The sequence below is a fragment of the Triturus cristatus genome, chromosome 11 (assembly GCF_964204655.1).
Source record: "Triturus cristatus chromosome 11, aTriCri1.1, whole genome shotgun sequence".
Taxonomy (NCBI): Eukaryota; Metazoa; Chordata; class Amphibia; order Caudata; family Salamandridae; genus Triturus; species Triturus cristatus.
The window spans coordinates 569687178-569701372 of record NC_140594.1 but is presented as its reverse complement, the minus strand read 5'-3'; the positions used below and the strand labels follow the sequence as shown (position 1 = coordinate 569701372).

The 14195-nt window shown below is 45.2% G+C and overlaps 1 protein-coding gene across 1 annotated transcript in view; it reads left to right on the top strand.

The window, feature by feature from the left end:
* RNF7 (ring finger protein 7) overlaps positions 1–13924 on the top strand; it is a 40758-nt gene extending 26834 nt beyond the window's left edge. The window contains exon 3 of the mRNA XM_085633646.1: positions 12463–13924. Coding sequence (XP_085489772.1) covers positions 12463–12581 — 119 coding nt within the window. The 3' untranslated portion in view covers positions 12582–13924. The remainder of the gene's footprint in view (positions 1–12462) is intronic.
* Positions 13925–14195: the final 271 nt, after the last annotated feature.

Sequence of the window (14195 nt, the reverse complement as noted above, 5' to 3'; positions counted from 1 at the left end):
GTTGAAACATTGAGTTCCTTGGAGTCATCTCATAGTTGATATTGATCCTTCATGGTATAATCCATAGACATAGCTTAGGCGTCACTGAATGAGCAAGGTAGGTTTCTGCACCTTCTGTGGTAGACCAAGGTGAGTCATGATGCGTCCTCAGGGAGCGAAATGTAGAGTTACTTAGTTGGTTGATCTGTGGTATCATGGAGAGAGCTGAATCCATGATAGTTACTAAGCTCCTTACCTTACAGGAAGCAAATGGCTGTGGTTGTTGCTCTTCAGGCCTCTTCGTTGGCAATTAAAATGTAATACATTTTTCAGATGATCTATTCTTTCGATACATTCTTTGATACCTTTGCCATTGCAGTTTGGGTTGATGGCACTAAAACTAATCAAATTGATTTTCAAAAGAATCCACTTGATTAGCCTCAGTGGTAAACCTGGAGCTTATAAGCTGGAATTAGCTGTGCAAGGAACCAGTTAAAATTTCATACCACAATAATAGATTATCTGCAGTGAATAATGGTAAACTAGAAACCTCATTCTGAAGTAATTTAATCTTTTCAATAAAGGACTTTGAACATTTGCTGCGCAGTGCGGATAGTCCACTCGGATAGTCCACATAGTGACAATCATATTTCTCTTGTACTACATGTTTGATATCCCTTTAAGATACAGAGTATGATAAATTGCATTAATATTTGCTGCTGATTTATAGATTTCAATTTGGCAAGCTATTTGTCTGCCCTGACTGTATAGCTGAAGCAAGAGCTTTCTGGTAAATCTTTCCTTATTTGGCATTATTGGCTGATTTATCAGCTGGCACCTTCAAGCTAACAGTTTGCCTGTTATTGGTTAATTTCACTGCCATTTTTTTGTTTTAGTTCTTATTTTAAGTTTGATTCTTATATCCTTAGGAGCAGGCTTTTCTATAACCTTTCGACTGGCTTTGAGTTCTTTGTTTTTTTCAAGTCCCCCTCAACCACCATCAACTTGGGTGCCCACTTTCTTAGTAAGGTGTAGGGAAATGCCTCTTTTTGCATGTCCACCCCCACATTTTGGTCTGATGCTGCTGTTTTATCGATTCTGAGAGTACACTGAGGCCTGCTAATCAGAACTCAGTGCCAGTGTTCTTAAACCATTGCAAAGTGTATGTTGAATTGGATGTCCCCAATTGTCTAGGACTAACTTACTTATAAGTCCCTAGTGTATGGCACCCAGACTTTGTCCACCCAGGGCTACAGCAGTGCTTGTGCCACCCTGTGTGTGGCAATATACAAAATGGCTCCCAGCCTGCCACTGCAGACTGGAAGGGGAGTGCTAACACTGCTAGTTCGGCTTTTCCATTCAAACTAATGGGAAAACCCACACTTCCTAACAATATATGCAAGTCTCCCCAAAGGAAGGCCTAGCGAACCCTAAGGCAGAGAGCTGTATATTAAGTAGCACATGTATTTTTATATATGTCTTAACAGCAAAACTTCTAAATTGTTGATTTGCTGTGAAGGGCTAGTAGCCCAATTGGCTAACACAGAGTTACTGGCTGACCCCTCTGCCCGGTTAACTTCTGAATGGGACTTCCTAGTTGGGTGCTGTAAGGTATCAAGATGGTCGTGGCATTAAACCCAACTTGATGCCCATGTCGAATTTAATATATATTATGAAGCAAGGGAACCTCACAATTTTCAAGAACCTGGGGTAATAAACTGTTAGGAAAACAATAGTGGCGCACCGAGGCCAAATAGTCTCAAAAGTGTTAAAAAAACACCGAAGGTCTTAAGCAATTTTGAAGACCAGCCAAAACATAATACACCAAAGGCTAGTTTACAAGCAGGATACTACTTAGCGTTGTAATGCAATTAATTTATTCATTGCATATTTTGAAACATATTTCTGTGTATATCATGATCTAGTGCTTTCAGATAAGTGAAAGAAATGCTTCAGTGGTAAGGGAAATCGTAGAAAAATGCATTCAAAACAACAAGATGCTAGACTCCTTTCAGCATTTTTTATATAATAAAGGAGTCAAGTTGATCTGTGGTCGACGGCATTTCGATCTCGTAGAATTGAGATCATCATCAGGACAAGGTGTGTGAGCACCTAGTATTTTGAAGGAACTTCAGGAAATTTGAGAACAAGGGGCTGGATCCAGCGCGTTCTACCACAGACCCCGGAGCTCCGGATTGGCATCCCGATTTACTCCTTTTAGGAAATTAGTTGTAACCAATTCACTTATTTTAAGATTTCACTTACCACTGCACATTTCTTTCACTTTTCTGTGAGCACTAGATCACAATATACACAGAAAAATGCTTCAATAATATGTAACGAATATATTAATTGCATTACAACGCTAAGTAGTGTCCTTCTTGTATTCTTGCCTTTGGTGTATTATGTTTTGTTTTTAGTTCTGAAAAAGAAAACATAAGGCCAAATAAATAGCCGGGTTGGGAACATCTTGACCCACAAGGACAATTAACGGGGCAGGGGATGAGGGCGCAGGAGGGGGGTTGCTTGTATACCTCGGTACCAAAAAAACATTAAAATTGCGGGGTTCTACTGGTCATAGACCAGACCCTGCGGCCAAGCACCTTTGTGCAAGGCATGGGGTTTGGCTGTCTGCAGTGTATTGGGTGCAGAGCCAACGCACCACTGCACCCTGCTGAAGGCTGTGCACAGCAGATGGTTGGGAGTTGAGGGGCCGTCGGGTGTCCTCCGTGTAGTTGATGCCGAGTCTGTTCATACGCCAGGCTCTGTAACCTACCCCTGCAGTGGGTTGGGCACAGGGCCATTCACAGCGAGGTTGGATGTTCTCTTGTGGGTTAGGTGCAGGGCCTGAATGCAGGCCGTTCCCAATGGGGGTTGGGTGCAGGTTGGACGGGTGGGGTGGGGTGGGGGTTTAAGTTAGAATAGGATTAACAACAAGCATTGGCATAGCCAATAGGTCTCGCCTTTGGGACCTTATAAGTGTTTAGCCATGCAACAGTTGCATAACTAAACTCTTATAAGGTCCCAAAAGCGAGACCTATTGGCTATGCCAAGCGGCCCTGCGGCTGCGAAAGTGATCGCGATAGCTATCAAACATCAAAGCGGACGCGAAAGTGAAAGTAATTGCGGTAAAAGCGGCGCGCGCGCCTGCGCACGTGCACTGTAGCTCTAGGCTGGCCTGGTAGCACTTTTTGGAGCCCTCTCAATAAGTCTCGCCAGACCAGCGCATGCGCTGGGTCAGGCGAGACCTAAAAATCACAGAAATTCACTTAAATCCAAAGTTAAAGTGATGTTATAATTAGGTGTTGAAATGAGATAAGAACTGACGTTTAAAGATTAGTGAACGAACTATAACTTGCACTCGGTCATGCACTGCTTGTGACCTCACATATTATTTCACTCATTACATGTTAAATTACATCTTATATATAAATAACAGCTACTTCTTTTGTTTTCAAAACTGTCTTATCTCCCTCGTCATTCCTAACCATTAGGAATGTGTTGTTAATTGTATGCAGTTCATTTCTTTCTCCCTGTAAGTGTGAAGACTGTTGTTGGTTATTCACAGATTACAGTGTTTCCAGAATACCCTGTAGGTTACATTGAAGCAATATCATGCTACTCATTACCGAAGCTATTGCAGTTATGTTGTGAAGATTATCCAAACAATTTTAGTATTTGGGGCCTGTACCCCTTCCTAAATCGCATTGGAAATATTTACTTGTAGGTGAACATTTCTAAATCTTTATCGGGGAGAGGATAGTCCAGCTGATATAGTAATTGAGGATATATCACGGTGAGTCCGATGGGTAAGTCATCATGATTGGGGAAGGAGTAAGACTGTCTGCTAGCAAGGACATGTAAAATTGTGTTCGAGGCATGTGGGCTGCTGAATTAATATCTGTGCATAGATCGCCGCCTAGTGTTGGGTCCGGATGTTTGCACGTTGTTGTCCTGGAAGAGTCTTCAAAGTATCCTGAGATAGGTGACTCCTCCCCTGGACCACAGTGCGCATGGGCATCCTCTCCATCCTCAGATTGTTTTTTTCCGCCATTGGGTTCGGATGTGCTTATCTTGACTCAAGTTAGGGAAAACTTTTTTCAGGCCAAAAGGCCTTTAGTTCGCGTCGGTACTGTTCCCGATCGGTATCGACAGTTACTTGTTAGTTTACTAACTTCAAAAACAACTTTTCGCATCGACCATTGACACCATTGACGATGGAATCGAGGACACCATTCAAGCGGTGTCCTGTTTGCAATGCGAAATATCCCCATGTCGACGTCCACCCGGTGTGCAACAAATGCCTTTCACCGGATCACGACGAATCCACATGTATGGCCTGTGCCCGATTCCGATCCAAAAAGACTCTCCGGAATCGACGAGCAGCGAGACTTGAAGCGCAGCAAGCGGCACCGGCCCTGACCAACATCTTCAGCGCCGAGGACGAAGATGTGGAAGGCGTGGAGAACCTACCCTCCAGCCCCGCTTCCGAACACGATTTCGGATCGGAAGACATCGAAGAACAACTCTTTCACAGGGATGAAGACGACACCGAGGTAGGAGACTACGATGAGGCCTTAGGGGACGAAGAAAGTAGCTCCGGTGAAGAGCAAGGCCTACCCGTACAGACGGAGGATATCCCAGTGCGTCAGTCTATGGCTCCGGTCGAGGGATCGCCTTCAGGCCTTACCCAAGACCTATCCCGCAGTTCTTCGGCCCTGCCCTCGGGCCCGGCCTCGGACATTCAGCGACAGCCATTAGTACCCAAAACGACTGTTTTCCCTTCCTCGAAACCGAAACCAAAAGTCGTGTCGGTTCCACAGAAACCGAAACTGAAAGTGACACTGGTCGGATCGAAGCCCACTACACCTTCGACGCCAGCAAAACCCGTCGGCACCGACCGCACCAAACGGGACTTCGGTGCCGAACTCGCAGCAGCCGACGTCGGCGCCGACACACGGAAAAAGGCCATCGGTACCGCCAAACCGCCTCGGCACCCGGCACCGAAACAATCGGCTCCGGCCACAAAGGTCAAAATGGCAGCTGCGCCGCACACCACTTCGAAAGCAGCACCTAAGGCCCAATCATCGACGCCGTCGACGGCTACTACCTCTCCTCGACTCGATGACCCCGTGGCGCCGAAGAAGCCCACGCCTGCCTCTACAGAACCGCTCGGCGCCAAAGAACCGTCGGTGCGACAAGTTGCAGCGTCCTTGCAACGCATCAAAGAAAAGGCAGCCCTCCAGGACACGTCGGGCCCCGAGCCGAAAAAAGCTCAAAAAGCTTCTCCAGCACCACCCCATATCACTTTTGGCCTGCCGCCATCCACGGCGCCCAAAATGTTTGAAATAAGAACACGTGTCACCCAAACTAGGATCACACCTGCCGAACGCTCTCCTACGGAGACGTCACCGTTCCACATCATCGATGCCGACACCGGCAGAATTATGCTCCACAAGCGGAGAATATCTTCCGAACACGCTTTGGACTCCTACCGGATCCCGCTAAAGAAAAAGCTGCCAGCGGATTCGGAACCAGTTCTTTACGAACGTCTCCATACCTCCTACCCAGATCCACAGTCCTTCTCTCCTACACACTCCGAAACCGACGTTTTGGAGGACTATATGGGTGACGACGTCCCCTACCCCAGAGAGATGGACCCTGAAGGCCAACAGGACCCTGACCAGGCTTGGGATGACCCTGTAGACACAGGTGCACCTATGGATACACAGGACACGCAGCTATATGGCGCAAAAACGTCTCCCACAGAGGACACTGCCGCATTCAACGCCCTAATTGAACGTGCTGCGGCAAATCATGGTGTGCAACTCCACTCTGACACAATCGAGGACGATTTTCTAATGGATACTTTCGCATCCTCCGAAAGGAATATCAAAATTCTACCCATGTTGAAAGGTGTCCTCAAACCAGCAAAGGACATTTTCAAAGAACCCACCAGGGCAAGAGTAATAAACCCCAGGATCGACAAAAATATAGGTCGGCGCCTGGGGACCCTATGTACATTAGAGGCCAGTTGCCTCTGGATTCCATCGTAGTCGCAAATGCTCGCAAACGGGCGCACTCGCAGACAACTGGGGATGCTCCTCCCCCGGACAAAGAGTCCAAGGTGCTAAAGACCTCCGGCAAACGGGTTGCAGCCCAGGCAGCTAACATATGGCGTATTGCCAATACCCAGGCGCTCCTAGCTCGCTACGATCGCGCACACTATGACACATTAGAAACCCTACTCCAACATCTCCCTGACCAATACAAAGAGGGAGCAGAGATCCTCATCAGGGAGGGACAACTCCTCACGAACGCATCCATTAAGTGTGCACTGGATGCCGCAGATACAGCTGCCAGAGCAATAAACACCAGCGTCATGGTACGACGACACGCCTGGTTACGAATCTCCGGATTCAAACCTGAGGTTCAAAATAACATCCTCAATCAGCCGGTCAACCCCGACTACTTATTCAGGCCAGAAGTTAACACCACCCTAGAAAAAAAAAAAATGGACACAGACCCTGCAAAGTCCATGGGGGCTCTCCAAACGCAGACCTTTCGGAGTGGCTCCTTTCGTCGCCCCGGAAATAGAGGAGCAGGCAGAGGACAGGGGTCACAGCAAACCTACAACAAGGGCAACACACAAAGTACCTATGATAAAAACACCCGGGGTGGGTATCGTGGCTCCAGCACAAAGGGCAGAGGACGCGGATACGGCAATACCAGGTCCTCCCCCAAGAACAAACAGTGACGCCCTCTCCCTTCCTCCCGACCACATAACACCTGTCGGGGGAAGGCTACAAAGGTTCCTGTCCACGTGGAACACCATCACCACGGACAGGTGGGTCCAAGATATTATCAAACACGGTTACTGCCTAGAATTAACCTCCACTCCACCCACAATACCGCCAAAACACCGTCCTATGTCCTCAGAGCACTTAGCGCTATTACAGCAGGAAGTGCTAAGTATGCTGGAAAAAGGCGCAATAGAGGTCGTACCCATCCACGAGCAAGGCACGGGGGTGTACTCCCTGTACTTCTTGATACCAAAAAAGGACGGGTCACTCAGACCTATCCTAGACCTGAGACCCCTCAACCGCTACATTCTCTCAGAGCATTTCCACATGCTCACCCTACAACAAGTCCTCCCGCTGCTCAAACAGGGAGACTTCCTGGCCACGCTAGACCTCAAAGATGCATATTACCACATACCCATTCACCCTTCACACAGAAAATATCTCAGGTTCACTGTTCAAGGGCAGCACTACCAATTCAAGGTTCTTCCCTACAGCACCCAGAGTTTTCACAAAGTGCCTAGCTACTGTGGCTGCACATCTACGGAGGCAACACATTCACGTCTACCCTTACCTGGACGACTGGCTTGTTCAGGCAAAGTCAGCCCAGCAATGTGCCAGCCACATGTCCCGCACCATTCACCTTCTTCACAGTCTGGGGTTCTCACTAAATTACCCAAAATCACATCTCCAACCCGCACACGTACAACAGTACCTAGGTGCGACCATAGACACTCTGGCAGCCACAGCTCAGCCAAATTTAGTGAGGATCAACAGCATGCAAATGCTGATTTCCAAGTTCAAACCCCAACACTCCCTTCCTGCGCGAGTGTTCATGCAGTTGATAGGCATGATGGCCTCCTGCATCTTCATAGTCCCACACGCGAGACTACATATGCGCCCGCTTCAGGAGTGCTTAGCACGTCAATGGAATCAGGCTCACGGGCAACTAAAAGACCTAGTGTTGGTGAGCGGTCGGGCATACAACTCTCTGCATTGGTGGAATCCACAAAACCTTTGCAAGGGCCGACCGTTCCAAGAGCCTGTTCCACAAATAATACTGACAGCGGACGCGTCTCTCCAGGGATGGGGAGCTCATGTACTCAATTACACAGTGCAGGGACTATGGACAACACAACAAAAGAAGATGCACATCAACCTTCTAGAACTGATGGCAATCTTCCTAGCAATGAAAGCATTCAAAGTACACTTGTGCAACAAGGTCGTGTTAATCCGGACAGACAACATGGCCGCCATGTACTACATACAAAAGCAGGGAGGAACACACTCTCCACAGTTGTCTCATCTGGCTCAGAGCATGTGGAAGTGGAAGTGGGCCATTCAGAGGAACATGTTCCTCATGGCGGAACACCTCCCCGGCAAGGACAACCAGATGGCGGATCTGCTCAGCAGACACAGCCACCAGATGCACGAGTGGGAGTTACACCCATCAGTACTCCAACCGTACTTCCAGCAGTGGGGTCATCCAGAGATAGACCTATTCGCCACAAGCGAAAACGCAAAATGCCAAAGCTTTGCCGCCAGGTTCCCACATCCACAGTCGCAGGGCAATGCGATATGGATGAACTGGTCCGGCAGATTTGCGTACGCTTTTCCCCCAGCACCATTGATACCGCTGGTGGCACGCAAACTCAGACAACACTCACTAACACTCGTCCTCGTTGCTCCAACATGGGCACGCCAACCATGGTACACCACCTTTCTCGAACTTTCCGTGGTGCCGCATCAAAGGCTGCGGATCAAACCCGCGCATTTGACGCAGAACCATGGAGAGATTCAGCACCCAGATCCGCAACAGCTGAACCTGGCAATCTAGCTCCTGAAGTCCTAGAGTTTGGCTACCTGAACCTGCCACCTGACTGTATGGACATCATTAAGGAAGCTAGAAGACCCACTACCAGAGCTTGCTATCCAGCCAAATGGAAAAGGTTCGTAATTTATTGCAATAACAATGACATTAACCCGCTAGACGCATCCATCCAAAACATAATTTGTTACGTCTTACACCTATACCGATGCAATCTGGCATACACCTCAATACGTGTCCATTTGACCGCAATATCAGCCTATCTCCAGAACAGGCAGCACCTCTCTTTATTCAGAGTGCCTGCCATCAAAGCATTCTTGGAAGGACTCAAACGAGTAATTCCTCCAAGCCACCCACCAGCTCCAATGTGGAACCTCAACTTGGTCCTCACACGCCTGATGGGTCCACCCTTCGAACCTCTACACTCATGCGAGATTCAATTCCTCACCTGGAAAGTAGCTTTCCTAGTAGCAATCACTTCGTTAAGAAGAGTTAGTGAACTCCAGGCACTAACCGTTCAAGAGCCATTCATACAGGTTCACGCCAACAGGGTCGTACTACGTACCAACCCCAAATTCATGCCCAAGGTGATATCGCAGTTCCACATTAATCAAACTATTGAACTGCCTGTTTTCTTTCAAAACCCAGAAACTGTCGCAGAAAGAGCACTCCATACACTGGATGTAAAGAGAACCCTCATGTACTATATAGACAGGACTAAAGTCTTCAGGAAAACAAAACAACTTTTCGTTGCCTTTGCCCCACACCACAAAGGTAACGCCATCTCCAAAGCAGGTATAGCCAGATGGATCGTTAAATGTATTCAAATTTGCTATCAAAAAGCTAAACGCACATTAACGATTCCCCCACGAGCCCACTCAACACGTAAGTTAGGGGCCTCCATGGCTTTCCTGGGAAACATTCCTTTGCATGATATATGTAAAGCAGCCACCTGGTCCACTACACATACATTTACCAAACACTATTGTGTAGATGTGCAATCAAAACAGCAGGCAGCTGTAGGACAGGCTGTTCTCAAAACACTTTTTCAGACCGCTGCAGCTGGCACTGGTGGCCGCCGCTAATAGAGGGTACTGCTATATATTCTATGCACAGATATGAATTCAGCAGCCCACATGCCTCGAACTGAGTATGCTACTTACCAGTCTGCATCTGTTCTTGGCATGTAGGGCTGCTGACATTCATATCGCCCACCCTCCTCCCCGGCGCCTATAGCAGCTGCAGCTCTCAGAATTACTGTAAGCATGGTCATCACTTTCTGTATCTACTCCGTCACTGCCACAATGGCGAAAAACAATCTGAGGATGGAGAGGATGCCCATGCGCACTGTGGTCCAGGGGAGGAGTCACCTATCTCAGGATACTTCGAAGACTCTTCCAGGACAACAACGTGCAAACATCCGGACCCAACACTAGGCGGCGATCTATGCACAGATATGAATGTCAGCAGCCCTACATGCCAAGAACAGATGCATACTGGTAAGTAGCATATTCATTCCAAGAGCACCAATTTACAGGGGATACATGTTTCACTTGGGAGGGATGTCCTTTCTCCGTTATTGGCCATTCTTTCTTTAACATGGATTTGTTTAAAATATTTTTTCCTGAAATGTAGGTTAAAAGATAATATAGAGGCGGGACTAGCAACAACTCAATATCTGCTCCCTGAAATTTTTCCTAGGCCCAAAAGTAGAAGCTATAACCTCAGTAACACTTAGCTGAAAATTTGTTTTGTATTTTTTAGCTTGCACACTGTAAGAAACCTCCCATCCGTTTTAAAATCCTATGCGCTAACTCAGAGGAAAAATGCACCAAATCTTATAAAAAGATGTATAATACCTGGCCTGATAGTCTGCAAACATGCTTATTCTTCGCATGCTGGCGTGTGTCGCTGATGCTTTCAGGGCCGATTAGAGGTCATGCCGCTAAGAACAAAGGAGAGCTGTAAGCAAGGCTACCTTCTATCACTCCTCAAGCCCCCTCTATGCTGCAGTACAATGTAAATTACCACTGAAAGTGATTTTGTACAGAATTTTAGCAATACTCTAGCGTGAGCGAAAGAGCATGTGGCTATGACAGATCCCAACCGATTCAATCTTTCTGGTGGAAGTTTTTGAAGCAAGGAAGGCTCCTATCATTGTTACTAATGAAGCCAGATTTTCTAGCTAGCTGTTGACCGCTTTTTAAACCGATCTACTCTCAGGTGAGTAGCATTAAAATGAAGTATCGTCCTCCACCTCCGAGGTTTTAGGCCATATCCTGGGCCCAATGTTGTCATTTATAGATCAGCATGGAGAGGGCCACTGAATCTCTGGTTGAGATTGGCGCCACCTTTCTTCCCTTAAATTTTTTTTATTAAAGAAATGTTTTCAGAATGTGTTGCTGTAGATACACATGCTCTTCGTAATACTTTTTATTTAGTGTTGGGCTACGACATTTGCAAGTTTTTGTTTGAAGAAGTCTTTGGAGTCATAAGGTATACAGTGACTCCTCTAAGGCTGGCATTACGCATGGGCACCGACTCCATGTTAGATTGTTTTTTTTTTTCACCGTCCGGTTTGGGCGTTCCTGACCGGAGCTTAAGGAATGAAGCAACTTTTGATGCTTTCGTCTGTTCCTGGTCTTCTTTTCGATACCAATTGCATCTTGCAAACATCCAAACCCAACACTATATGGCAGGAGTATGCAGAGCATGCTAATCAATAGCATTACTAGCTATGAACAAATGCTTACAGGGCAGGTAACATTTTCCTTACTACAGCAGTATGGGGAGGAAGTGGATCCTTTTCAACAGCCCGTCCCAAGAGACAAAAAAAATAAATGGAGAACTTGTCAATTAAGGGCAGATTGTGTATTATAACTTAAGCTATCCAAGGCGAGGCACGCAAACTGGAGCGATTAAAACGTAGCTCTTAGCCTACAGTATTATATGGTTTATTATTTATTTTCAATCGACTTCATGGGAGAGTTTGGCTACTGACACGTCTGAATTGGCACCAACTATTTTATTTCTAAAAAGAAAAAATATATAGAGTTCAACCTCTATTTGCACTGAATCTATAACAGATGCCAACATGAAAGAACATTCTTACAGATCAGTAACTAACATGTTTACTGTTTCTTGAAGTGACACTGTATCTTGGGATAAAATGATTGTTGCTAAGCAGTAAAGTTAGCCTTGTCATACAGTGTGGTGGCGTGGCTTTAGCCTCTGACAGGAACGTTTTAGGGCTTTCTACATTTTAAATCTACACCCATGGTCTGGTCTTTGGGGTTTTAACCTGGAGATAAACCTTTGGCAATCACATTACTTACAGTTATTAGTAACCAGCAGAGCTAAAGGAATGTATGCCGTGGCCTAATTTCAGTGGCTGGGGGCCAAGTTATCGATGGAAAGGTACACTTAGGGTGGCCAACACTGGTTAGACTTTCGCATTGCACAGAAAGCAAATAAATGGTGCAGTGGTATTTGCCGCAGTAATTATCATAGGATAACATTCATTTAAAAAAATGCCAGCCTGCAAATTTTGAGCTTTTTCTCAAAACTCGTAAAACGTAAATAATAAGAGTGGCCTTTGAGCAATATGATTATAGAAGAGACTCTGATTTGGATCACAGATAGGAAACCCAGCAGATTTAACATTTTGCTTGTACCCTCATTCTAATTTGATTGCAGAACGTTTTGGAGGAAGGGGAACGGAAGTGCAAAATGCATAGTAACAGTTGTGGAAAAAAGCCAATATTATTGCATTGTCTAGAATACTCAGTGATGCATTTTGTAGCGGATATTTTGCAAAGCAATGTTCGTAATGAGTTTTTTTCTTTTCTCTTCTAGTGGTCTGGGGAGAATGTAATCATTCGTTCCACAACTGCTGCATGTCCCTTTGGGTGAAACAGAACAATCGTTGCCCTCTATGTCAGCAGGACTGGGTAGTCCAGAGGATAGGCAAATGAGAGAACTGGATATTTTCCGTCTCAATTTCTTGGAGCAGGATTCTTTTGAAGGCCACGTGTCGCCAATGAATGGCCATTGCATCAGTGAAGTGGACGCTCTGCTTTCTGTCAGTGGTGTGGTTTTGAAAAACATACTTGGCTGATTGGATCCTTCTACAGTAGAAGATAATTTTCATCCTGGTTTCTGCTTTTTTTTATCAGGCGTTGCCTCTGAAGACAAATGGAATGGCTGAAAGAACATTTATGTTATATATGTTCTATATTTTGCATTTAAATCCACTTCACTGGAACCTGGGTGTGACTTGTAAAAGTGGTTTTGAAATGTTAACCTAAAATGCCATCTTAAGTCATTAACCATCTGAAGCAAACGTATTCAATTTAATATCAGTGGCGTTTGAGAGTATGTGAATTGCCAATGGGTTTTCAGTCTTATTCCTGAAATGGTTTTATTTTTCCTTTAAAGAAATTAAATTGAGCCCACAAAGCCTTAAGATGTGGTTCCAGAAGTAACTAAGTGTGCTTCTTCATCTTCTGGTAACCAGGCTGTTGCTCTCTTTTTCTTTCTTGTAACTTAAATCTCTTGATTTATTATACATTTTACAAACAGAATTAAATAAACGCCCCTCTAGTGAGAGACTCTTGTATTGATTACGCAGCTTTGCAATCGATGAAATAAGGGAGAAAGTATGAATTGATCAAATAGACTCTATATGTACGCCATTCTAAAATTCGTTATCTGCTAGGAGATATTGTAAAAAAAAAAAGATAGTATATCTGCCCATTTATTATGACCTTTTTCCTGTGTGCAGTTCACTCCCATGGCTTTATTGTTGCAAAATGTCTCAGTACGGCCTTGTGATTAGAACACGAACTTGTCACATCTTCAGACATTTTGCCTTTTAATTCACATGCCCCGTTAGTGTGGCTGGTTTCATAAAAGGAGCAAAGATGAGAGCCAAATAGAAAAAAACCTTAAGGAAGGAGTACAAAATGAAAACTATATGCCAAAATTTGAATCCTCAGTAAACCGTGGGTCTTCAAGCTGTTAATTACAGTGAACTCTGTGGTTCATAGTGGTCATTTGACAGCAAATCTTTAAGTGTTTGAAGACAGTTCGGTTGACTTCTTTATGTAATTGTAATTTACAAATAATTTTGCTTTGAATTTCTGAGTGAAGTGTACAAGTCCAGTGGTTAGCCGAAGTACTACTTCAAAGTGCCTAACTTGCTACAGGCTGATAATTTCCTTATGCAAGCCCCGGGTATGAGATCGGACACCCAGAGAATCCTCTTTTTTTGGAAGTGTTATTTATGAGCTAGATAAATAAAAGTTAATAAATTAAATGGTGTAGTTGCTTGTTTGATTTATTTCAGGGTTTACTTGTTATTTGCTGTCATCTTTACAATGGTGACCATTGAAGAGGAATTCCTGCCTTAGATGGGCTACCATGTTTTTCGAAAATTAAAAGGTAGATTACCGCTTCCTGTATTTTACCCATGGTATATTTTCTCCTTATCCTGCCTCTCATAGTATATTTACTACTCACTCAGCCTCCCTAGTTTTCCTTATGTCTGACTGTTAAGACTGCTGTTACCACGCAACGATTAGTTGGGC